At 47.9% G+C, this 27,148-nt stretch overlaps 1 protein-coding gene across 2 annotated transcripts in view; it reads left to right on the top strand.

The window, feature by feature from the left end:
- The window catches only part of MIOS (meiosis regulator for oocyte development), a 771,408-nt gene that overhangs the window by 582,596 nt on the left and 161,664 nt on the right, over nucleotides 1-27,148 (top strand). For both annotated transcript variants that reach the window (XM_069648526.1, XM_069648527.1), the window contains exon 9: nucleotides 3,643-3,847. In XM_069648526.1, the coding sequence (XP_069504627.1) occupies nucleotides 3,643-3,847 (205 nt within the window). The remainder of the gene's footprint in view (nucleotides 1-3,642; nucleotides 3,848-27,148) is intronic.

Raw genomic sequence — 27,148 nt, 5'->3', positions numbered from 1 at the left:
TTACCTGTTGCTTTTTTCTAGATCGTTGATCTTATTGGTTTGGTCATAGGCACCTCAGCAGAAGTCCCCCTACCGCCTTTTTTGATTTTATGTCCTTGAACAGGGCTGGTTGCTAAGCTGCCCAGTTTGGACCCTGGGTGAATGTATTACTCTATTGTGTTGTGGCAGTAGGCTGGTGGCAGCTGTAGTTTAGTTTTGGTCTCAGCAGTTTTACAGCATTAGTAACACGATGTACTAGTATGGTGGCCGTTGTGGTACTAATGCATTTTCTAAGTCCTACTCCTGGCCACTTTGTGTCTGGCCTTCTTTTTTGTCTGTGGGAAGGGGACTAAACGGCCAGCCTAAAATGGCTGTTGTACACACGTGGGCTCACCTTAAGCTGTGGCCCTGCATCCATTGTTGTTTGGACTGGCTAAGGCTGATTTCCAGCCCCATTTCACATCCAGTATGGGTTTTTAGGGCAGGCTGATTTGCTGGCCACCAAAACCTCTGCATTTCAGCCTACTGTGTGATTGAAGGGGACTTGTTTAGGACAGCCAAAGAGTGAATGGTTGGATCTAGGGGAGACTATGTGCATTCCTGATCTCAGTTCATTCTTACAGACTTGCCACAAATATGGGCTACTGATTTTCTAGCACCAGGTTTGGCCATACTGGTTTGGCCGTGGGTCATTTCTCTAAGCTCCAGTTTCTTGTTTTGTCTGTCGGACATCTATTCTGGGCTACTCATCACCCTACTTCTTGCTAGCTTGACTGGGTGTCTGTGCTGAGAAGGTTTCTGGGCCTTTCCTGTGTTGTCTTACCATGTTACCTAGCACCTTGAGGTAGACAGTCTGTGACTTCCAAAAGGGTGGTGGGTCGCAATTACTCCTCCTCTGCTGTTTCCTGGCAATCTTGGTTCGCCTCCAATGGTACCCCCACCGTGGGACTGTCGAGCTGTCTGACCTGTTTTGCCCTTCAAGCAGACTGTATCCACTTAGTCAGGTTGCGCCATCCCCCAGGTGCCTCGTTTGACATTGCTGCTCATTCTATCCTTATGTGAAGGCAGATTTTTCTTCTTTTGGGTCATTGTGGTTGGCGCTGCACCAGGTTCAAGGCCCTGGGTACCGTATACTGATTCTGGCACTTTGGAGTAAGATTTATACTCAACAGATTGTTTCGCCATGCCTGGACCAAGTTCTCTGTATCTGACACCATGAGTACTTTTCCAACGGTTTCGGAGGTCCTGGGGATATTCATCAGATTTTTCCTCAGAGATCCCATGTGTCTTTGCGGTTCACAGTTGGAATCCATTGGCCCAGTCCTGTTCTGCTTGCTTCCTTCCTTCTCTGGTTGTCTGGTTCTCAAACCTGGAAATAGTGCCCTTCAGTGGAGCCTTCTCTGGGGTTGATTGCTCCTTTGTCTGCACCTGTGGAGTAGAACACTGACTTGCCTTACATTTTTCCCCATACCTGTGTCTCTGCCTGTTGCATTTGTCTTGTTTAAACCTATGGAAAACTTTCGACCATTCTAAAATTCCTCCAAAGTGGCTAAAAAGGGCACATGGCTGAACTGGCATAACTGTCATTTTGTGTGGGTCGCCCTAGTTACTGGAGTTTTCTACCAAAGACTGCCATTTTAGTGAATACCCCAATTTTCTGCAGATTTTAATTGATTGTAATTGATTAAATCACTGCACGGCATTCCTGCTATAGAAATGTCTTCATGTATTACAATACGGTTTATAACTGTGCTTACATAGTATCAATCCCTTTCTAGGAGTGTGAAGAGATTATTGATCTAGTAGTGAGTCTTAGCTTATTCTGCATTTTTATTACCTTTTAGAGCGCATTGTAGACTTATTAAACATTTCTATTCCCTCTAGAATAGGGGTCTGCAACCTGCGTCTGTCCAGATGATTTGTACTATGACTCCTATGTCCCTCACTATTGGATATGCTGGTTAGGGCTGATGGGAGTTGTAGTTCAAAACGTCTGAAGAGCCAAAGGTTGCAGACCCCTCTTCTAGACCCTATATATATGGTTTGCATGAAATAGCTATTTTACAATGTACTAGAGGTGGTGAAGATTGCTGTGACTTTTTCTTTGCTGGCATTTGTGGGTCGATTATGACTGTGTAATGCATTTTACTGTTGTCTAGGGATCCCTTTTTCTTGCCACCCCTTTCCTTATATGTATTCAATTGACCACTAGGTGTAGGTCCTACATTTAGCTACGGAGTGGGAATGGTCTGTGTTGTCTAATGCAAAGTACTCATTTGAACTGCTAGTTGGTAGTTATGTATGCAGGCTGTGGAAATACATCCATAACAGTGGGGTTGAGGGTAACCATGGGTCATAGTGGGGCAGGGGGCTCTTGTAGGTCGAGCAGTGACAGTCAAAACACAAAGGTTTAAGGTGTTTATCCTCAATTTCAGTAAGGAAGGGGTTATCACAAAGGCCTATTGGGACTCCAGGCCATCTTGTGGTAAAAACATAAATATTTCAAACGTTAGCCTAAACAAGAATTCCTAAACCTTCTCACAAGTGTCAATCCTTAATTCAATCCAAAAGAACAAAATGCACGACTGTTCCTAGGAAGGCTCCTTCCGGAGCTACCCACAGACTGGACTTCTCCTTCTGCCTCTCCAGTTTCACATGTGCACTTTAAGACCTGTCAAAGGAAATTGGTTCCACAGCTTCATCCGTTATTCGCAGGCCTGGCAGTCTTTACTTGTTTGCACCTTTTTGGTGTTTTCAGAATCCACCCAAAGATACTTCCTCGAGCTTGTCTGATTTGGATATCCAACATGTCCCTCCTGGACCTGCAGTTTCTTAGACTTCTTAGCAGCTTCTTCCTGGACCTTCGCTTTCTCTGGTTTCACAACAGGTCCTCTTTGGAGCTTGGCTTTCTCATGCTTCACATCAGTTTGTGGGTATTTAGCCCCCGCCCCCTTCGGGTTCCTTGTCAGGCTGTCAGTAATATGTCTCCCGCAAACACAGGTGAGGATTCACTTCTTCCCCAGGGATGTCTGGTGGTAATCCCCGGATCATGGCCTGCCAATTACATTTTACGAGGTGTGTAGATGCGCCTTCAAGCACCCTCTGGGAGACGCATGGAATAGCAGGCCCCCCTACCAAAAATGCATTAAGGCATAAAAGCAAACAATCATTAGGGTACCTCAAAAGAAGCAGCACAGTTCTCTTTTACCCATTTTAGGGAGAAGCCAAGAATCAGAATGTCAAGTCCATAAAGATTTAGCAAACTGCAGTCTTATCAAATTTTCAAATTTAGTACAAGAAGTCTGCATTTTCAAAAACTGTATTGCAAGTTCTGCATTGTATCTACTGATCCTGCTTTTTTGTCTACAAGACATACTGAACATTTTGGCTGACTTGAACCCCAAAGTATAACTCTTTAAAAACATTTTGCACTGTCATTTCTCAGTTTGCCATATTAATTTTAATGAGTTACAATTGCCGCTCAAACTACAGCTATATCTCGGTAAATGTTGTTTTTCCTGCAGCTACATTTTATAATGAATCTACTTGTATCCTGGAGTGATCTGCCAGGTACTTCGCCTTCCAGCATTTTAGAAAAAACAATGCAGCTGCAAGTCTGTATGATATTTGATTTGTTATTAAATGTATCTTCATTTATCTTAGGTGTTTGTGAGTTGCAATTTCTGTGGGAAGTCCATCTCCTATAGTTGTTCTGCAGTACCCCACCAAGGTCGAGGTTTCAGTCAATATGGAGTAAGTGGCTCACCCACAAAGTCAAAGGTCACAAGTTGCCCTGGATGTCGCAAACCTCTTCCTCGCTGTGCACTCTGCCTTATTAATATGGGAACCCCTGTTTCAAGCTGCCCAGGTATGGTGTGACTTTATAAAATAAATCAAATTATTTTGAATTCAGTACCTCCTACAATGTATGTTTTCCATGTCAACGATATGGGGTAAATCACAACCTCTTGTCAATTTGAACTGCCAATCTTTGATTTCATTATTTAGCCAAATTGTTTCTGCTCTGTTTTATTCAGCGATGTTATGTTTTTCACAATGTACATGTGCGTTGTTGTGACAAAATAACGAATACTTTTCAGGCACACAGGAATGAGTAGTGGTTAAACTGTGTACTCAGCCCCACACTAATACTAAACCAGCAGTGATCCCAATAATAAAGGTAAAACATACACAACCCGATGAGTGTAGCTCTTTGGCCTTTTGTGGCAATATGATCTGAGGGCAGGCTGTACTCCTAGGAAGGGTGTGAAGTGATAGCAGTAGCACACTCAAACAGCAATATTGCAATACAGGAATCCTAGCCCAGAGTTGTTCCATGACTTCTGTGTTGCTGCAAGACCCAATCCAGGGTCTCTAGGATAGGTTGAGTACTCTGTTCTCCCATCCCAGTGAGTGAGGCTAGCGCCTGCAGCAGTTACTTCACTTCCAGTGAGGAGCCTGGTTCCTGTCTAGAGCAGATCACTCCCAATGGTCACTGGGGATGGTTGTGTCACAACCCCCATCCAGAAGACCCCCTGGCAAGCCCATGGGCCAGGAAGGGTCTCCACTTAAACCAGGCATCCTTGGCACAGGCCTTCTTGGGGCCAGTCCTGGCGCCTGGCTCATACTTGATAAAGGACTTGTATTGGGAACTACTTTATTTCAGTGTCAATCAACATGAAGGCATCCACATAGCTTGGCTCCTTGGAACCAAGCTATGCGGTATATTATTTTTGGGTGTGGTACCATAGGAACTATTTTACCTGGACTACTTTCTTGAAGCTATTTAAACCACGCCTGACTGGGATAACGCGCTTCGCATTACTTTGCAATTCTGCAACGTGACACTCACCGTGTTCAGCTGCACCCGCGAACCTCGGAAGAACAGCATCTGTAAAGGAGAAAAAGGACATCATTAGCAGCAGCAGCTTACCTGTAATTTCATCGTTAGCTGTCCACGGCTCTTGAGATCAGCATCCTGGAACCAGCGCTCCTCCCGAACCGACGGATGTGCAAAAAAAGCAAGAAACAAGGCATTAGACATTTTTACAATTTAATGAACAGTGCTGAAAGCTTACCTCGCAAGCCGCTCCTCGACCAGCACCGCCTTAGGAATTCCATGCACCGGGTGATCACAGCGACCTGTGGGAAGACAAGACAACAGGTTAGCAAGAGGCACGGCATCATTGCGCTACGCTTAGCGCCTACCCACCACATCAAGGCGCTCTAAAAACGCCATTACTTACCGGCGAGAACCAATTCAGTCTGTCACATATTGGACGTCCGCACATCTAAGGAAGAGACAAGACTTAGTCAAACCGAAAAGGCATACAAGGACTATAATGTAGCACAGCAATAAGACCTACCTGAAAGACTCAAAGCGGGCCAGCATGAGTGAAGTAACTCTATCGCAAACGCCCACCAAGCACAACGCGCCCCTGCCAAGAAGGCAGGACGGAGAACACACCTGCATTAAAAACAAGGTGAGGAGAGGTCCAGTGGGGCCGCGGGTATACAGGGCGGTGGGGGACTGTTTAACCCAGTTGCCCAGTCTTGAACATTGCCCACCTGTATTCCAGGCAGAACCCTACCGCTGGTCACACCTGGGAACCGCAGAGAAGGATACCTGAGTCCCAACTGCTGGGTGGCGTCCCCGTGGAACCAGGTGAGCGTAACAGGTTCGTGGACAGAGTTCTCCTCTGCCTTAGATGCACCTCCTCAGTCTTCACCTCTATGGTAAAGGACTTGGGAATGGACTGCACTCTCAGCAGGGTTCCAGCAAAGTCTTTTTCTTTATGTCCAGGAAAGAAATCAAGGAAGAAGTGGGAGACCCCTTCCTTATAAAGGTAAGTCTTCATTGGATTAAACAAAAGCAAGCCTGCTGTTTCTGTAACAAGGGACACTTTAGTTTTTGAATCATATTCAGAGTATTTTGTTATGCAGAAAGTGCAAGCAACAGGAAGGGCAGAGAGCCCACAGGAAAGCAAGTTGGTGAAACCTGCCTCAGTTCCCCTCTGTTCAATCTGGCTACTCTAACCCTGCCCCCTTCCCAAGCCTGCATCTTCAAAGACGCTTTGATGGGCAACACTCTGGAGTGAGCCTAGCCTTTGATATGCATGTGCCTCTGAAGTATGGTTCCCAGGAGATCTCCTGTTGAGAGCCCCTGCGTGTGAGGGGATGTTTTAACCCTTCCAGAGAAATGAATAGCCGCTCTCTGCTTATCGTCTCCCTTGCTAAAGTGGAGACCGGCAGGCTAGCCATGAATCTCCTCCATAGCCTTCACATAGGATTGAAACTTATGATAGTATGTGGATTTGTTGATTGGGGGCTCTTTTTGGTCACCATTCCAAACCAAGATTTGGCTTATTCTTGGAGTTTACCCTGCCACCAGATTGATAGGGTCACAATTATGGTATTTTAGATCAGAGGTGTGGTAATTAAATTCATCCTCTATCTGAAAGGAAATGGTATCCCAGCAGCTGTCAAGAAGGCACCTGTGACCTTTGCAACTGAAGGGCAGGTGCTGCAGATGTCAGGAGACTGTTGCATCAGGACACATGTATGCACTATGCTTTTGACAAACCTTTGGAACTTTAGGAAAGGGGACGTCTGCTTGGCCGCATCATTTTATTATTTAATTTAAAAAGCCAGGCATTTCACACCCTTAGCGGATGGTAAACCGTCACAATAGTTAATGTGCATGGAACGTTCCACATCCCCCCCCCCTAAAAAAAAATAATAATAATCATTCGGCCTTCTCTGGGGTTTCAAAAAGTAATTTCCCATTCATACTCAAATAGCAGTCATTTGTTCACACATAAAAAACTGACCCATTTACACCAAGCTTGAATCAGTAGATGTCTCTATACTAACTTGGTTTTATGAAAAAACATTCCAATATGTTTCTCCAGCATGGGTTCTGGCATGGATTTGCATGCTAATGGATATTCCCTGTCGTCACGCTGGAATCCTTGGTAAAAGGAAAAAACAGTTTCCCTTTCACTTACAAACTGTGTTTCTTCTTTAAACCAATCACTTTCCTCTGGGTTTGTACTGCGCCCATCCAATGACAGTCCTCTCCCTAAGCCCCTCCTCTGGCAGCCATCTTCAGACTTTTCAACGGAAAAAGGTTCTATATTTGTTCCGAAAGAGCCTGTGTGCTCTTTTCTCCATCTGCCGACAGCAGGGATCTATTGTCAGTGAATTTCAGCACCCCTCAAGGGCGAAGATCATCAAAGTTTCCAGAAGGCCATCGGGCCTACTTCGCACCCTCCGACCATGGCGGAGGAGAAGGAGGGAAGGTCCCTCTTCAGTCCCTGCACCAAGTGCGAACTATGGAATGTGTCTCTTCAAGCACCTACAATGCCTCTACTGCCTGCACCCGGACCATAAGGAGGTGGAGTGCGAGATATGCCTCTGGTTCTCCAAGAAGACGACGGATAAGCACAGTAGACGGCGGCGTGGCTTAACGCTAAGGCCTCTGCCCCATGCTCCGAGCAGGGTCATGCCTTACCCAGGACAGGACGGTCTTCTAAGTCCTTTGAGGGCACCTCATCCATTGGGGCCCAAGACATGGCCAAGAACTGCAAGTCCAAGTCCACTGGGGGTCGCCGCGGAAGTGGGTCCCAAAGTGTGTAGGGCACGATCAACGTCACCCGCCGCCTCCATTGCTAGCTCCTCAAAAAGGAAATCATCTACCCCGGCTAAACTGTGGGAGAAATCCGAGAGGCTGCGGATGAAGGAGAAGAAGGCCGAGCTGCCCAAGCAGGCCCAATCGGCACAGGCAAAGACTTCGACAATCGAGTTGGTGGCAGCCGCTCTCACAACGACAAAGGGAGCTGTCCCTGTGAGGGTAGCCCCTGCAGCACAGAAGGTATCCTTGCCCCCTAGGCGCGACACCACAGCAAAGTCTGCTGGCACGCTGGAAGGGAGGAAACTGGCTCAGGCCCTGGTTCAAGCCCCACAGGGGGGAAATCGGAAGGTGGGGGCAAGGAGGCCCCGAAACAGCTCTCCCAGACCATGGCACAAGCCATGGAGATCTCATCGACAGACAAGGACCAGGAGTCCTCACAGTCCACGAGGATGTGGAAGTGGGGGGGCGATGATGCAGATGCCGGCAAGGGGGCTAGTTTTCCGATTCCACTGAGGGATGTGTCTCTGGACATTCTGTCAACTCTTCACAGCTTGGTGTCGGAGATCCAGAAGAGGATCCCACTGGGCCCTCCTCCAGTGGTCCCCCAGACCCCTGTTCCGCCTCAAACTAAGAAGAGGAAGCGTCATGCGATGCCCTCATTTCATCCTCCAAATCCGCGTCGGGCATGGGTACGGATACAGCCACGGACGACAACGATGACATTGTTACAGCAGTCGGCGAGTCTCTGCATTTGGATGCTCCACCGAGGAGCCGTTCCATTCCATGATCGCCAGAGCCTCTGAGCTTTTTCAGCTTGTACCCGAAGAAACCAGAAAGGAAGGTTTCTTGTACCAGAGGCGCGAGTCCAGGTGGAAGATAATCATGGCAGTGCCCCTTATGGATGACTTGTGGGATGAGCCATGGCCCTCATGAAGAACCTTTGCACGGCTCCAGCCAAACGGGATAGACTGGAGAAGAAGTATCGGGTGCCGGACTCCGCATCCAAGTGCCTGAGGTCACAACCATCACCAGGTTCGGTGGTATCGGTGGCTTTGAGGAAACGGTTGGCTAACCCATCCTCGGTCCCTCCAGACAGCGAGGGGAAGAAGCTGGACGCCATGGGAAGGAAGGGGATTTACACCACAGTGTCCACAATCAAGGCGACCAACGCACTGGCGATCATAGCCAGGTACGACAGAGAGCTGTGGTACAAGCTGGGCCCTATTCTGGGGTTCCTCCCAGTCGATAAGAGGATGGAGGCAATCGCTCTCTTCCAGGTGGGGGGGAAGTTGCATCCGATCACGCCATTACAGTGGCGTTAGACGTCGCTGTTACGGGTTTCCGGCAGATGTGGAACGGTGTCTGCCTTCATCGGCAAGGCTGGATGAAGGCCATGAATTTCCGACAGGAAGACCAGGCAAAGGTATTTGGACATGCCTTTCGACTGAGTGAATTTGTTTGGGAAGGTCTTTGACAAGTCCCTCCAGGCCATGAAAGCGAATACGGAGACGGCCCGCTCCTCCAGTGGAAAGTCAAGCAGGTCTTCCAAAGGGTTCTCCTCTTTGTACCGTCAGCCTTCCAGATCCACGACCCAGGAAGCCTGGAGAGGCTGTTCCCAGGCCTATGGTATCAGAGGACAGCGCCACCGTTGGCCAGAGGGCAGGACGCCATGCCAAAACAGGCCTGAACAGGCTGGGATGTCGGACCCCCACGCGTGCCCCCGGGTTTGCGGCCGGCTGGGCTGACTAGGTTCGTCTGCGAGTGGAAGATCACCACTGACAGATGGGTGCTGGATGCTCTTGGCCAGGGACACACCCTGGTGTTTGAACGTTAGTGTCTGCGGATCCCTCATGTTACCCATCAGGAGCAGAACGTTCCTCAGTTCCTGGAGAAGGTACGGGCATTGCTGTGGAAAGGGACGATAGAGTTAGTTCCCCGAATGCTGCAGTGCTCTGGAGTCTATTCCAGATACTTTCTGGTCAGAAAGAAGGCAGGGGGCTGGAGACCCATCCTAGACCAGCGACATCTCAATACTTAAAGTCTCAAAAGTTCAGGATGGTCACGTTGCAGCACGTGCTCGGCCAACTGGAGGAAGGAGACTTATTGACGTTGCTGGTCCTGGAGGATGCTTATTTCCATGTCCCCATTCACAGGAAACATCACCAGTGTGTGTTTCGTAGTGCAGGTCCAGCACTACCAATTGAAGGTACTATCTTTTGGATTGAAGTCGGCCCCCAGAGTATTTACAAAGTGCCTGGCACTGGTGGTGGCCCACCTATGTCTACGGGGTATACACATATACCCGTACATCGACGACTTGCTCATCCAGGCTAACTCACAAGAGTTGGCCGTATGGCACATGGAAGCGTCCAGCTACTGATGGATCTGGGATTCTCCAACTATCCAAAGTCGTGCTTGACACCATCTCAGAACATGCTGCTCCTAGAAGCCAGACTCAATACGGTGTCCTACCTGGCGTCACCCTCGGAGGAGAGGGTAGCAGCCATTCAAGGGAAGGTGCAACGGCTGTTGTCGATGAAGACAGCCACGGTGGGAACCATCAAGTCGTTGCTTGGCATGATGTCCTGCATTTACCTCATCCGGCTCTGCAGGTTACAGATGCAACCTCTTCAGGAGTTCCTGGGTGCTCGCCGGATACAGGTGTCCGGAAGCTTTGCGGACAAGATCCCACTCAACGCGGAGTTCTGTCGGGCGATAAGGTAGTGGGACGTCAGCTCCAACATCTCCCAGGGCACGGGATTTCAAACCCCTGCATACCAGGAGACGGTCACCAGGGATGCTTCCCTGGAAGGCAGGGGAGCACACACCGGACATATGCACGCCAGAGTCGTGTGGCTACCAGAGGAGAAGGATCTCCATATTAACTTTCTGGCACTGCAGGCAGTGTTCTGGGCCCTCAGGTCATTCCTTACGTCTCTGTGAAGGGCAAGGTAGTGAGGATCTTCACGAACAACACCACCATGTTCTACATCAGGAAACAGGGGGGCACTCGATCCCCCGTGCTTTCCAAGGAAGTGCATGACTTGTGGTGCTGGACCGTTGTACAAGAGATGTTCCTCGTCCCTCTTCACCTAGCAGGATTCAAGAACACCATTGCAGACTCCCTCCGCAGTGAATTGTGCTCCTGCCACGAATGGGAGCTTCGACAGGACCAGGTGGACCACATCTTCACTGAGTTGGGCAGGCCCCAAATCGATCTGTTTGTGACGGCAGTAAACTCCAAATGCCAGAAGTTTGCCAGCAGATTCCAGTAACCAAGGAGCCTAGGGGAAGCGTTCTGCTTCCTGTGGAAAGGGTTGTTTCTGTATATGTTTCCTCCATTACCTCTACTGCTACGAGTCATCAACACACTCAGACCGTGCCAATGCAGGATGATGCTCATCACCCCGGCGTGGCCGAGGCAGATTTGGTATCCGGACCTTCTCAGCCTGTCGGCATCGCCTCCGGTCAATCTGCCAGTGGTGCTGTATATTCTCACAAGAGAAGACGCAATCATTCTCCACGACCCAGGATCGCTGAGGGTTTGGCTCCTGATGCCCTAGAGTTTGGAGGATACGAGTTTCCTGCGGACTGCAGGGAGGTCCAAGGCCAGGGCGTAATCGTCTATGAATTGTTGCGGTCACAGGTGGAAGCCTTTCGCTACGTGGTGCCTGTCTCAGAAGATTACCCCTCTGATGGTCATTGCCCCATACTTGCTATCCTTGGCCAAGGCCGGATGGTGCACACCTCTATCAAGGTACATCTGGTGGCCATCTCCCGCTACACCAGGTCTCCAGGAAGATCTTCACTTTGGTCTCATCGCCTCATCAAGGAGGTCCTCAAAGGACTTTTTTTTTTACTTTCCCGCCAGTGAAGGATCCTGCCCCGGCGTGGGAACACCACGTGGTGCTGACGAGGCTCATGGGGCCGCATTCGAGCCCATGCATCAGGCCCCTCTCAATTTCCTCTTGTGGAAAACAGCTTTCCTTGTGGCCATCACCGCTGCCAGAAGGGTAGGTGAGATCCAGGCCCTCTCCCGCAAAAAGCCATACCTGACTTTCCATGACTAGAGGGTGGTGCGGACGCACCCCTCTTTTATGCTGAGGGTTCCATCGGAATTCCACCTCAACAAGCCTTTGGTTTTACCAGTTTTTTCACGAAACCTTCATCACTGGCTGGAAGGGCCTTGCACTCGCTTGGACGTTGCTCATGCCCTGAAGTTCGATGTAACACACACAAAGAGTTTTCAAAAGACGTCTCAACTGTTGGTGAACTTTAGTCCTGTGAACCAGGGGAAGGCCTTGTCCAAGGCATCCATCTCAAGGTGGCCCTCCGGCTGCATCATGCACTCATCAGTTGGCAAACCGACCAGTGCCCGGCCGTCCAAGAGCCCACTCCACCAGAGCGATCGCTGCAACGGCATTCCTGTCTGGTGTGCCCCTGCTGGACATCTGCGGGGTGGCTACGTGTGGAGGTCCACGCACACCTTCACGAAATTCTGCTGTGTCGACAGAGATTTCAGGGAGGAGTCCAGAGTCCGCCAAGCAGTCCTTTGCAACCTGTTCGCTTGAGGCAAGTCTGTTCCAGAGGTAATTGTTTATTCCTTCTCTTGAACCTTGCCACCTCCCATGGTTGTGTAATGTTGTACTGCTATGTATTGGTTATTCATGAGCATGTGAATCCATGCCAGCCCCATGCTGGAGAAGGAACAAGTTGCTTACCTCCAACTATTGTTCTCCAGCATGGGTCTGGCATGGATTCACATGCAAACCCTCCCTCCGTCCCTCCTGCGGCTATTCTTGGTCATACTGCCTCTTAACGTGCTTACCAAATCTGAAGACGATTTTCAGAGGAGGGGTTTAGGGAGAGGAATGTCATTGGATGGGGGCAGTATGACCCGGAGGACAACGATTGGTTTAAATGATAAATACCGTTTGTAAGTGAAACTGTATTTTCTTTTACCGAGGATTCTCAGCCTGACAGCGGAGAATATTCATGAGCATTTGAATCCATGCCAGACCCATGCTGGAGAACAATAGTTGCAGGTAAGTAACTTGTTCCTTTTATAAGATCTAAAAACAATAGAGCTATATTGACCGTTGGCTTCATTAAAATCAAAAACATTTCCCGACGACCTGCTGCTACTGCTTGAGCACCAGAAACTTTGGTGTGAAGAAGTGGTACAAAGCCCCATTCTAGACTTCTACAACATCACACAAAAATTAGGCTTAGGGCTTGACAACTTGCCAATTAACGCGGCTGTTAAAAAAGGGTCCCTTCCCGACTCTCTATCTAATCATGTTGTGGCGGAGGTTTTATCTCAGCTTCACAACATCCAACAGCCTCAGTCGGTTTCTCCAATCTCTCAGGACTCAACTGCTGTGGAGAAAAGAGGCATTATACTGAATTCCGAGAAGGTTTCCATTAAGCTCAGCCTACACGCGTTCGTTAAATAAACATGCTACAAACATCCAGGATTACATACAAGAAAAGACACTTGATATCTTGTGCCTAACTGAAACCTGGTTTAAAGACTCTAGCAGTCAAAGTCTGACTCTGGCAATACCCCCCCGGCTTCAGTTTTTATGGCAACCACCCTGAAACAGGCACTGGAGGGGGAGTGGTTCTCTTGGCCAGGTCAGACTTAACATTTTTTGAGGTGCCAATACTTTGTCCAGGATGTGAAATTATACACCTCAAATTTCTTCCCAGCAGTCATTTTTGTATAAACTTTAGTGTGGTGTACCGTCCCCCAACCAAAATGCCTGCTAAATAAACCAAACAGTGCCACTATACTGCTTGAGGACATAAATAGATGGCTAGCTAATCCTGAAGACAAAGAGGCAGGGGAACTGTCAAGATTATTAAAAAACCAAAACTTCAATATCCTTAATAAAGAAGCCACACTCGTAGGGGGCAATATTCTGGACTGGATAACCTTTAGGAAAATCAATATGAGCATTACCAAAACAAAGCCATGTGTCTGGTCTGACCATTATTTTGTAGAACTCATTGATTTACCAAGCATGCCTAGGAAAACACATTGCATACCAAAATCAGTCACCAAAGGTAATCTGAAAAAGATTGCACGGAATGACCTTCAGAATTCATAACACAGATAATGACCGCTTCTACAGATCTAGATCCCCCAGAGATGCTAATAATACTCCAGTACTCTACGACTATCTAACTTTTGGATAGAATGGCCCCATTGAAGACCAAGCTTGTTAGAGAGAAAAAATACCAACAAGCATGGTTTTCACATGACTTAATAACACTCAGGAGAAAAAAAAGTCATGCTGAATGCATCTGGAAGAAAAAAAAGGACATGGGCAAATAGGATGTCATGGAAAGCATTATAAACAACTTACAAAACGTTGATCCTGGAGGAGGAACAATCATTTTATAACAAAGAAAAAGAGAATGCGGCTAATGAGTAAAAACAACTATTTGAAATATACTGCAACTTAGAGAAACTAATACTACAAACAAATATGCATACACTGTCTAGGGACAATTGCACCAAGGTCCAACAGGCGTTTGCAAAAATAATTAGCTCAGCCACAGAGAAAATCTCCATGTTTCGGGGGATCTCATTAGAACTTGCTACTCATTCTGTTACAACGGAAGATATGGAACACGTTTTCCAATTTGTCTGCGACAGATACCGGCATGGAGGCTTTTTTGAAAACTATGAAACCGACCCAGTGTCAGGGAGAGATCCTGTCCTCTAAACTCATTTTGGAAAACACTTTGTTATTCCATTCTTGGTTAGATTTGTAAACTCCTTCCACTATTACTAAGTACAAGATGCTATCAAGAAGGTGGCTATCACCCCTCTCCCAAAAAAAGAAACTTGTTTTTCTTATTGAAGGTGATGGATAAAGTTGCATCAGTTCAGTTCCAACAACATCTGGAACAAGTTAACATTTTTCACCCGATGCAATCAGGTTTTTGCCCCCAACATGGGACAGAAAGTGCTCTATTGGATCTCCAGTCACATATGCTGGAATATCTGGAGGAGGGTGAAGTGTGTCTCCTAATTCGATAAGACTTGTCAGCGGCATTCGACTTTGATCTTAACCTGATATTGGACGCTTTGCTCCAGAAGGGGAAGTGCTCAAAGAAGGCCATATATTGGTTTTACTCCTTTTTGAGTAACAGAGAGTCTTGATTAAGCTGGGATGGATCTCTCTCCGATGCAGAGGAAATACTTAGTACCGCAGGGTGCATGTTTGTCCCCAGTCCTTTTTGATCTCTATATGAGATCTTTCTGCGATCTGTTGACTGTCTGGGTGTGTACTTCACGAATTACACGGATGACACCCAGCTAGTGGTTGAGCTCAGTGGAGACTATGCAACAGACTCAGCTCGGCTAAATTACCTATATGACACTATAAAGGACTGGATGTGACTTAACCCCTGGATGACCGAGCTTATGATCTTTGGCTCAACACAGGCAAGAGCGAAGCTTAGTCAGAAGTATAATGTCATGCTTGTAGATGGCAACTCTATAAATATTCTGGAGAAAGTTAAGACCTTGGGTGTACACAGAGGCTTCCCTTAGTTCCAAGGTGCATGTGGATGAAATCGCAAACAACTCCCACTACCATCTAATGGTACTTAGACAAGCAAAGCCATTTATATCTCCAAAAAACAGGGCAGTGCTAGTCTGGGCCATCATTATTCCCCGGCTAGACTATTGTAATGTTCTGTTATTAAGAGCAAATAACGATTGCATAAATAAGCTACAGAGGATCCAGAATGAGGCAGTCAGGATCATATTTGACATATCAAGGAGGAAACGCACTACTGGCTATAGAAAAAGATTGCACTGGCTTCCAATCGCAGTCATACCAAGCTTTAGGGCTTTGTGTGGCGCATCATTGCCTTCACATTAGGAAACGGGTAACTCCTTATGCACCTACCAGAGACCCAAGATCGGGTATGCAGCAGCAACTGCTTGTACCCAGGGCAAAAGAAACAAGGGGGCAGGGACATTCCTTTGATGTACTTTTGCCCCAAGTTTGGAACACGCTCCCTCTGAATCTTCGCACCAAGGAAAGCCATGCGCTGTTCAAGAAATATCTCAAAGCCTGGTTATTTGCATAATTCGGCCCTAAGTGCCTCTCCCACTGCTCATGTTCTGTTCTGTGGATCTTTATTTTTGTCCCTGTCCTTGTTTGTGTTGATCAGCGCCCTGATGCCTGTGGGCTGGCAGAGCTATAGAAATAAATAAAATAAATAAATGGCTGTGATTGTTGGATGTCCGGATGTAAATTAAGGTGTGGTAGCCTTCTTAGGTTTGCACAGTCAAGTGCAATTTTATTAATGTTTTGAAAGGTGTGGCGAATCGTGGGATTCAACCAAGCGAAAGCCTGTTGTGGCCAACAGGTAATTGTGGGATTCAGTCACTTCTCACCAGAGGGGAGTCTTTCCTTGTGAGGCTAAGGAGGTGAGCTTGCTATGCCATATTACCCCTAGGGGTGGCGGAAAGCAGTACCTCACAGGAAGAGACTCCCCTCTTGGGGTTAAGAACTCCTGTACCGCAGAGGAACTCCCTAGAAACCTTTCTGTAAGAGCAACAGTAACATCAGGGCTTCAGGAATCATCCCAAGACCATTCCAGTTGACAAAACCAGAATCCTCATTTATTTGCTATTGTGGTATTTTGGTAAAGGACAGGTACCTGCCTGGTACTGCGACGGGGAGAGCTCAAGGAGTTATAAAGAAAAAGCACCTGTTAAATTCTGAGATGAAAAAACTCAAAGGAGTCATAACGGGTATGACTCGAACACAAAGAAGGGACTCCCTCGAGAAGCTGGGGAAGCCCCAGAGCAGCATCATTAAAGTGGGAGGAGTAAGAGCCGGAGAGAGAGAGAGAGGCCCAGCAGTTTCTACCCAGCTGGCAGAGGGAAGCTGGTAACTCGGGAAATATGCTGCTTAGCAAGGGGACAAGCAACTGGAGAAAGGAGGTGCCAGAGATGCACAGAACAAGAGACCGGCTGGCGTGAGTCTGTCGGCTTGGTGAAATTCCCAGGAGGGAAACTCAATAAGGGCTGGAGTGGAGCCCCAGCACTGACGTGCCTGAGCTGAAGCACGCAGGGGTCGGGCCCATGAGAGTCTGTCAAACGAAGGGGGGGAGAGATGTGGTGGCGAGGAAGGGAAGAGGGGGAAGGCCCTTTTCCTAGCTGATGCTTCACACAGACACCGAATCAGATGCGATCAGAGGAGCAGCCCTGGCCAAGAACAGAGAGGAGCAGAAGGACGACGCCGATCCGGTCATGCAGCCCCATTACAATAAAGGTAAAGGGGAGAGCAGGAGACCCAGGGAACAGGAATGTAGTGAATAGGACTCTTGTATTCGTCAATGTCCAAAAGAAAAGAATATGATTGGTCTAATCGTACTCGTCTCAGTGAGAGTCCATGTACTAATAAGAGTGAGTGTCTTTCCTGGGTCCAGCTTGCTCATCCCAGAGAGGAATCAAGTATTAATAAGAGTAAAACCTACTCAGGGACTTAGTCTTCTCATCCCAGTGGAAAGGTTGAAATCCAAGAGAATGATCTGTACTCTGGGACTCAGCCCACACATCCTAGTGGAAAGGTCAAAATTCAAGAAAGCTGTAAACACTCGTCCTACTTATCCCAGAAGAAAGTCTGAAATCCGAGAGAGTGACAAGGCTCTGGGCCACCAATAAGTGAATACCGAAATGTAGCCCTGTGTGTGCATTCTTACTCCCACATGCTGATAAAATCTAATTGGATTACAACTTCCAAAATGGTCAGAATGTTAAGGAGACGCAGAGGGTATTGGAGGACGTGAGTGAGTGACACAAGGCACTGCAGGAATAGATGATGAATCGGTATCGGAGACATCGTATTTATTTCTTGTGTTTTTACATAGCATAGTTATGAGATTTGAGGTCTGATTCCTTCAATTGAAGTGAATCAAGACTCCCACTCCCAGAATACACTTCACTTACAATTTTTTTTTAAAGCCAGAAAGTCACTAGGGGCACATGGAAGATGGCGATTTGCTAGTACAGGTCCCGGATCCAACCCACCACAAATGATGAGAAAATACTGTAGAAATACCATGGAAAGGTGCTTAACGAGCAATACAATGCTGGGACAGGCAAATTGACACCCTGCACCCCCAGGATGGTGTGAAAGAAACTCGCCTCGAGGGGCAGACAGCGTGAATAGAGGACAGGTGGGCTCTCACCCATTGGAGTTTAGAAAGGAAGCATGGCCCCGGAACGGAAGGCACGGCCTGCGGGAAGACGCAACTGGGTTGCAGGGACACAGGAGATCACAGCATTGGGGACCGTGGACCAGCCTGCCGGGAGCAGTCAGAAAGGAGAGAATCCTTGCCAGGTGCAGCCCGAGGATCCGTCCAAGAATCCGGCGGAACAGGAAGAGACTGGAGAAGCTCTGCCATGTCAGCATAAGAACTAGGGAACCAGCTCGCCCAGCGCCAGATGGGTACATGAACACCTCTCGTGTCGTTGGTGAGGCCTTCTCTAGTGCTTCACCTGGGTGCAGCATGGTCAACCACCACAAGGCGGAAAGTGGATTGAACCAAGAGTGAAGGCCCCAGAGGACAAGCCTGGTGGTGGCAGGATAAGGAGCTGTCCATGCCAACAGCATCCCACATGGCCAAAAGAAAATGTGCTGACAGAACGAGGGCAGAGGAAGGAGGTCTGGGAAATCCACTGCCAGGTCAATAGCGAGGAGGACTGGTCTCTCAAAGTAATGTGACAATGTTAGGCAGAAACCTGTGCAGTTCCCTCTGGGACCACTGCAAAAGATTTAAGTCTACAGGTGTTGGCGGTAAACCCACTTGGTAGCAGTCTGCACCACACAGATTCACTGTGGTAGCTGTGACTGAGCAGTCAGACTTCCCTCAAGAAGAGTTAGGAAGTATACAGAGGATACATAATAGGTACAGAGGCACAGTAGCACAAGCAAACACTGACCAGAGCTAGGTGTAAAAGTATAGACTTATTTATTAAGGGTACACTCAAAAACTACACTAGCACAATAGAAAAGATAAGAAAGTCAAACACAGTTACTATTACTCATAAGTACATCCCTAATCATTTGTTGGACAATTCTAAGTTAACCCCACTTATTTCCAAACAGAGGTGAGCGCTTAACGTTAGATGGCACTCCAACAAGTATTACCAAAAGGGAGGGAAAAGGCAGAAATAAAGAGAGCAGTAAGGTAAAACTCTTTTCACATAAGGTTAGCAAAGACAGTCAATGGTGGAACAAGGAGAATTAGTTTGGGGCCCGCTTTAGAGGGAGCCAGGCGAAAAATATGCCCAAGATCACACAATGTCATCAGTCTTTGCAGGTGAGAGAAAAAGGTTTTACTACGGTTCTGGAAAGTTTAGTTAGGGTGTCCCAGACCTACCCAGGTTCGAGAGCCGAGGGCTAAATCTACCCCGTACAATCGGTGGCAATGGAGGCCGGGCGGAACACAGTACCTTTAAAAGTGGAAAGGATCCTCCAGCGGTGGTAGTTGTTCCTGGTAGTGGGTGTAAGTCGCGGCGTCGTCCAGGGGAAGAGGTGATCCCGACGTGGAGGAAAGCTGCAGATTGTTGCACTACCAGGGAAGAGACCAGCCGTGGAGTTTTCCGGTCACAAAGGATTTTTACCCCTCTTTCGTGGTTGAGGTAAAAAGTGGTATCCCGGTTGCCAGAGTGCTTGGCACAGGCAAGGCGGCCACGAGATGCTTCGGGACGGCGAAAAGAAGGCAGCAACTGTTTGTCCCCACCAGTTAAGGGAAGAAGACTCTCCGGCGGGAGATCTCCTCTGTCGTCGGAAAAAGTGGTGAGACGGTTCTGCAGGGCTTCACCGGTGGTGTCGTCTTGGCAGGTCGGCTCGGCTTCTCCCTCTTCGGCTTCTTAGGTCCTGTGGCGACTTCTGAAGAACCAGTCCCAAAAACCCTGCTTTTATGCAGCAAACCCCCATTCATACAGCCTAGCTGTCACTCAAACATGCTAAGTGGTGAGCGGGGTGGCTCACCACTTGGGCCAATCACACTAGAGTGCGACATGAGTTGGCAAGGCAACTCAGTCCAGGGTGCCTAAACCCCCTCCCACACCCCCTGTGGTACCCAGACAGAATGGCACCACTTTGGAGGGCTTCTGTGCAGAAGCCCGCCAAAAGTGGAACAAAGGCTCGACTCGGGTTCAGGGTTACTGAAGTGAACCTAGACGCCATTTTGGCGGCGAGTTCTGGCAAAAGATCCCAACCGGTGAATTTATATTAAATAAATAACCCGGCGGTATCTTTAACATTGCACCAAAAAGTGGTGCATTAAAAACAATGGGAAATCCCATTGGGAAATATTCTGGTGGAATATTTCCGTGGTATCCACTGCCACCAGCCAGAACTCGGCGAGGGGGGACGGGACAGTACCCTCCTCGACAACGGACCCAGGGGCAATCTAATTGCCCCTACCAGTACTTCCACAGTAAGATGGTTTGTACTGGTTAAGTTCCTAAGTTACGACTAGTAAAGTCAATGGTAACTTTACAGACCCAGGGAGACAGTAGTCAGTCCCAGGGTGTGGAGTCTATGTTTGGGGGTCTCTAGGACACCCCTGTGTTACTGCACTGAGGGTGCTGTGTAACACACATTCAAAAACCAATGATGGCCTATGGGGAAAATTACCCCCTAGCCCATAAGCACATAGCAAGTCACAAGAACACTCACAAGTCATGTCCAAGAGTGAGGGTAAAAGAGTCTCACTCTTGACAGGAGAAAAAAATAAACCCCAAAAATCCAGCAAAGCTGCTGGGGGACTCGCTAGGTTAGAAAATTCAGCCTAAACAGAGAATTCTTCCTAACAGACAACATGGCTGATTGAATGGTCTTTTTTAAGAAAATACTTTATTAAGAAGGTGTGACCAAAACAAGGTTTAAAGACTACATTAAAGTGTTCAAACAAAAATGATTTATAAGTCCATCCCTGTGTGAATAATGAAAACGTAAGGTGCACTTCACCTATGAAGTAAAAAGGTGCCCAAAGTGCTAAAAACATTAAAGTAAACTCACCTGTCACAACTAGGTTTCCTGAATCAAATGTTCCTAAAATAGTGAGTTGTGAGAATGGATAAATCAAAGGGTAAAATGAGGAAAATAACTCAAGGGGTTTAGTGTTGGGGGTAAAATCTCATACTTAAAGTCCTTCTCTGATATATAAAAAGTCCATCAATTCAGAGATGCCTTCTCCCAGGCCTCCTTGGGTAGACGAGCAACAGGGCTGGTTATGCAAAGAACTCAAACTGGTACCTGTAGTTGCCTTTTAGTTGCAGGAACTCGTAGGTGAGGGATCTGCTGGGTCCTGTGCTTTGATGCTTTATCTTGATCCTTTAGTTGATCCATCCCTCTCACAATCTCTCGCTTTCTCTCTGCTGCCCCAAGCTCCAGTTGGGCTTCTTAGTTTCTCTCTCTCCCTTTCTTCTGCAGCCTTTTACTCCTGTCTCTCTTCTACTTCAGGGATCTTTTGTACCCAACTCCTGTTGGGGCTCACTCTCCTCTTTGCCCTTACCCTGGTCTTCCTTTCAGGGGTTTTGACCTTCCTTTGTCTTCCTCTAGGGGTTGTTGTCAGTCTCTCTTCGCTCTCTCTTACCCCTCCGTAGGGTATTCTCACCTCTTACGTGGTACCCCTTTTCTCTTTCTCATTGCTTTGCCGCTCTTGTCTTCAGGGCACTTGCTTCTGTCCTGGTCACTCTACCAGAGTCTTATGGCAGGCTTGCCTTAGCCTCTTCCCAGGCAGGTCGGCTCTCCCACCTTTTAGGCTTAGGTGGGCTGCAGGGGTACTCTCCTCCTTCCCCCTGGGTCAATCTGTTTCGTCCAGACTCTTGATGCAGCTTCCAGGGTGGTCCAGGCTACGTCACCAAGGCAGCATCCTCCTTCAGGATACAGCTCCTTTTCCATTCACCAGCGTATGGCAAAAAGTACAGGGAACCTGTCCCTGATTGATACAAGTTTAGAGTGAGCTGGCTCTGCTTTTATAGCCAGACTCCTCATCTTGTTGGCTGCTGGTTGGTGGAAAATCTTGCCTACAGGGTTGACTGGCAGGGTGTTTCCACTCTGGTCCACTGGTGTTGGTCTCTCTCTCGTGGTTGGCACATTTGGACTTCTGTTGTTTTAATTACGATGTAACTTTCTTTATTTCTGTTATTCTTCTTTTATCCTGGGCCTCTTTTTAATTATTATTAATTTAGGTGCACTCTTATATTCCTATAAATTCCTCTATGTGGATTCAAACTTGGGTCAGCCCACATGTTCTATGGTGTTGCAAACATCCCGGACTTGTGCTAGCGCTGCCGAAGGAAAAGGCTATGGCCTTTCCTCTGAGGTATTGTGCCGCCTCTGACCGGCATCTCTCATCCAGCAGTACCATCCGTCAGAGCGGAGCACGCTGCCGTCCCGTCTCTTGGTGTTTCAGCACAGACATGCTGAGGGGTGGATGCCCCATTGTTCCTCTACATGCCGTCATCGTCACACTCCAGCAGGACAGCGCCACTACCTCTGCAAGACAGTCCTGGGTGACTCTCTTGTGGGGATCGTGGCACCACATTTCACCACAGTCCCCATGACTGCTGTGACACTGTGATACATCACAGGGTGGAACTGCACCGCATGTCGGCCCACAGAGTCTGGCGGGCCCTTCCGCATCTGAAAAAGGAAGACTGAACCTTAGCCTTAGTAGGAGCAGCCTGAGGCACGGAGGTTAAGGCCGGCAGACTCCTTGTAGTAAAGTATTCCTCACCCTGGCTCTGAGTTGACCTGATCAACATGGTAAAGGGATATACTAGGGCTGGATGAAGCCCCAGAAATGGTTACACAATCATTTTAATACCCTCAAGTTATAAAGGGGAGTGGCAATGCAGCAGCAGTACAAGCCCTGCTCCTTGACCTAAAAGGGACTATAAGGTCTGATGCAGGTCAGAGAAGGGAAGGAAGATAAAGAAAGGAAAGATATATTTATAGGAACACAGACCGGTAACCCGCTGACAACTACATAGAATTACCACCCGTGCAGCCAATCGGGCTCCACGGATCGCAAGCTGAAACCTCTAATCTCGGCCTGTGTTCTACGGAACCCGCAGCTGCCTCCCCCGTCCCACTCAGCTGTCTTCTAGCCACCCACCATTTCCATTTATTTATTTATTTATTTTGGGGAATAATCCCAACCCCAGTTATCTGATTGTGACAGCACCGCCCGCCACAGCAGCAGCAGCAGCAGCAGCTTCAGTACTTCTCTTGTTTGCGGCTGCCGTGGTAATGGAAGAGGGGCTCCATACGGTTCCCTGCCTTCTACAACCATGGCGGCCATCTTGGCAGAGTATTTTCATGCATTGAACGGAAATGCTTTATAGCACCTTTGGTACCCCAAGGTGCTATAATGGCGTTAACTGGTTTCACAGGCTATATTGGGGCAGGGGCGTAACATCCCCGGTGCCCTCGTTAACATCCCTTGTTTTGATCTGCCCGTTGGCTCTGGTTGCCGAGCCATTATCCCCCTGTTTAACCCGTGGAACTAGTTAATAGCACCATAGTATACACTGCTGGTTGGATGAGTTGGAAGATGTTCCTTCAAAATACCAGAGTGAAACTAATCAGAACTATGGAGATGGATACCATCCTCCTACACAAGATCACAGGGAAGATAACCAAGATGCCACTAGAGGGGATATACAATCAGTACTGGTGGGGATTAGAGGGATGATGGTTGAAGTAAATCTTTGCCTATATTAGCTGAAGGAAGAGTGGACACAGTGGAGGAGAAAGTATAGAGCCTGGAGGCAAATCAATCATCGGCTGATCTACTTGAAACGCAACTGGATGTCAGGTCATCTGAGCTGGAAAGGAGATTGCCTAAATATTGAGTACACTGAAAAGGAGGCACATTCTCTGCTTATTTTGGATTCCAAGAGAAGAAAAGGAATCCACGAAACATGTGGATAAAGCAATCCAGGTTATCACCAGCAAACCCTTTGCAGATGATGGCAGTTAGAAGGTAACTCTAGTCAGAGCACACTAGTTGGCACAGGACAACATATAGCAGTGGTGGTAAGAATACACTATTCGGTGAATGTGAACATTCTGAATAAAGCCAGAGGTGCCTCAGAGATTGGCTTTAAAGGCTCAAAGATGGGCATCTTTCAGGACCTCTCAGCACATACCGTCATGAGACGCAAGATGTGCAGTGAACTGACTCAATGGCTATGGCAACATGGTGTCCGGTACCGGTGGGGGTACCTCTTCTTGTCATTTGAGTGGGAAGGAGGGCTGACAGGTTGGTCACTGAGGAAAACCTACAATGGGTGACAGCTGAACTGGTGCAACCTGAGGTACCGACAGGGAGCAACAAAGGGAGAGAGTCACTTTGGTCCGATCAACAGAAAGGGACCCAGAGTAGATTGAAAATGTTAGGTATAAGGAAATTCCGTAAATTGAACACCCCTACTCTGAAAAGCTAATGCTTGCAGAGCTAGAGGAAAGGAAAAGAGGGAAAGGGGATGGCGGGAAAAGAATAAAAAAGGGGGAGATTAAGAAAAGGGGAGGAACAGAAGAAAAGGGGAAGAAAATAAAGGAGGGAAATAAGGGGCAGTAAAAACAAAGGAATTAAAAGAAGGAAAAGCGAGAAAGATAAGAGTAAGGAAAAGAAGAGGGACATGAAAAGATAGGGAATGGAAAAAGGGAGAGATTAAGGAGAGGGAGGGAAATAGGGATAGGAGGGAGAAAGAGGAAATAAAGAGAAAAAGGATAAAAAAAAAGACCAGGAAAACAGGGAAAAGAGAGAAGAAAATGAAGAAGGTGGGTGTAGGCATGGCACCGCTCCCCCTCCTTGGTGCTGGGAGAGTTACACAGTGGATAAATGTCATGGACCAGGAGCTTGAGAGTGGGATTCAGATAGTGTCATATCCCTAGCTTGACTATTGTGGTGGGTTAGAAGAAGGCGTCGGACAGTGAGGGACATTTTTACGGATGTTTATTAAATAATATCGATAAGACCTATCTTTCCCTATTGCTAGAGGGGTATCCCTGCCTATCTAAATAAACTATAGGTGCTTGTCTGTCATTGGGAAGTCCCAAATGAATAGGTCAGTGGTCAAAACTAGTTCTAACTGACCCTTCCACTGTTTTAATTAACTTAAAGTAGGTGTCATGATGCCTGCCCCCGGGAATCTGGACCAAGCCCTTCCGCCCCGGAAGCAGGCATCCAGACATTTAGTAAAACCTCAGAAGCCCCGGCTAGGGTCTATCTAGATTCAGTCCTGGCGCCTTAGGCGCCAGGTTCATAGTAGGAATCAGTCCTGGCGCCTAAGGCGCCAGGCTCATAGTCATCACTTACCTCAGGCAGACCATGCTGCACATGCATCCAGGCCAACTTGAGACCTGAAAGGGACTATTTTTCTGCAAGGACTATTTTTTACTCGGGTGAGGTTCTAGGGACTTCTTACCTGGGACTACTTTTGAGGCTATTTAAACCACGCCCGATCTACAACACACGCTTTGCGTTATTCTGCAGCGTAACGCTCTCCAGTCTTCTGCCATGCCTGCCTCGCATCCGGAGCTCCTAGAAGAAAGGGGAAAATAGGAGAAGAGGTTAGGTTACGGACATTAATCTGATTCCTTACCTGATTCAGGATCTTGCACCATTCCGAGCCTGAAGGGACATACTTCGACACGCTTCGCTTCGCAGCTGCAGCGCCGCTCCATTCTCACCAGTCCACAGCATCTTCGACTCAGCGCTGCCTCCATCATTTTCTTCGGCGATCCTCAACACCTGGGGGAAAAAGACAAAGGAACAGCGAGGTGAGCCTAGAGAGACTACAAAGACAATCATTTTACCACAAGGCTTACCTGATTTACCACCGGAGGCATTATCCTTCTATAGGCCGCATCTTCTTACACCGCATCTATGAAAGAAGGACAAAACAACAAGTTAAACTCACGCAACTTTACCGGATAGTGTTGGGTAATACAGACTCTTACCTGAACGCCACCAGCATCCTCCAGACAGTATTTGTTGCCGCAAAATCACCAAGGGGTACAAGAGTGAGCATTGGACATATTTAACTCTTTAAACTTGGTAAACTCCAGTGTCCATAATCTTCCAGAACTCCAATACCCCAAACAGTGAAGTAACTGGTATCTATGCGCCCCTGCAAGCCACGCAGGATGGAGAGCTCATCCATTAAAAACATAAGGTGAGGACACTAAGTGGGAATATTGGAGGTGGCCAGCGGGGGGAGCGGGAGCAGTGGGGAGGGGTCTGCACTCAAATCCACAGGACTAAATCCCTTTCTCCATCTACAGGAGAATATTCCTACGAGTCAAGCACACGAGACTAGGCGGGTCAGTCCAGACAGCCATCTTTGCCCTACGCTTCTCGTTGGTGGAGGCCGCTGCTGTCCGGGTTCGATCGATCGACGCCCCTGTGGGAACCAGGTGAGCGTAACAGAATGCAAAGCCTACCTACAAATCCCCACCTGGGCGTAATGGAAACCTCTGAAACCGATCAACTAGCCCAATTGTTAGGGGAACTTAGGGCAGAGGTGCACTCCGCATGCCAAGAAACTAATGCCCTCTGGAGAGAACTAATTATGTCAAAGGAATGCACTGATGATCTTGCTAGACAACTGCTGCAAAGCCAAGCTGGCCAAACACCACTACCTGGACTCAGGGGGAATCCAACTCCTGTCTCATCGAGCAATCCTGTGCAAGTGGTGCTACCAGGGAGCATTCCTTTAGCTCCACCCGAATGTTTTGCTGGGGACCAAAAAAGGTTCGCAGTGTTTATGAAACAGTGCCGCTTGCACTTTCTATGCAGACCTGGGGCTTTCCCAAACGACCAAGCCAAAGTAGCCTTTGTACTTTCATACCTTAGTGGCAGCGCAGCAGATTGGTCCATCCCGCTGGTCAACCAGGATGACCCTCTTCTTCAGGATTTTCAAGGTTTTCAACTGAGCATGGAAAAACTATTCGCCAGACATTCACAGGGTCAGGCCCTGGATAACAAACTTTTATCCCTTCCACAAGGCACTCAGGATCTGCTGACCTATATCGCAACCTTCAATAGGTTAGTGGTGGAAACCGGCTGGTCAGACAAAAAACGAATTACATTATTTCATCGTGGGCTGCGGGGTGAGCTCATAGATGTTTTGGCCCAGGTTGTGAACCCACCCTAGGATGGATTGCACAGAATATATAGACTAATTATTCCAGTAAGACCACCGACTTCAGAATAGAAAGGCTGATCGAGCTAAATTCGATAATCGAGTATTGGTTAAACCAAATGTTGCCCCCAAAGGAACAGATGCATCAGAACCTATGCAGATGGGGGGGGGGGGTTAAGGGACCCTTAACGCAAAAGGTAAGAGAAAGAAGACGACAGATGCAATTGTGTCTTTACTGTGGGGCTTCAGGACATTTTCTACGGGATTGTCCTATAAAACCATCCAAGAAGGTGGCCGGAGTAGCTGTTAAAAATCAAACAGAGCCTGAA

This window comes from Ambystoma mexicanum, chromosome 2q (assembly GCF_040938575.1).
Source record: "Ambystoma mexicanum isolate Mex_15411 chromosome 2q, UKY_AmexF1_1, whole genome shotgun sequence".
In the NCBI taxonomy this organism is placed as follows: Eukaryota; Metazoa; Chordata; class Amphibia; order Caudata; family Ambystomatidae; genus Ambystoma; species Ambystoma mexicanum.
The sequence above is the reverse complement of the archived record's forward strand: the minus strand, read 5'-3'. Positions and strand labels throughout refer to the sequence as shown.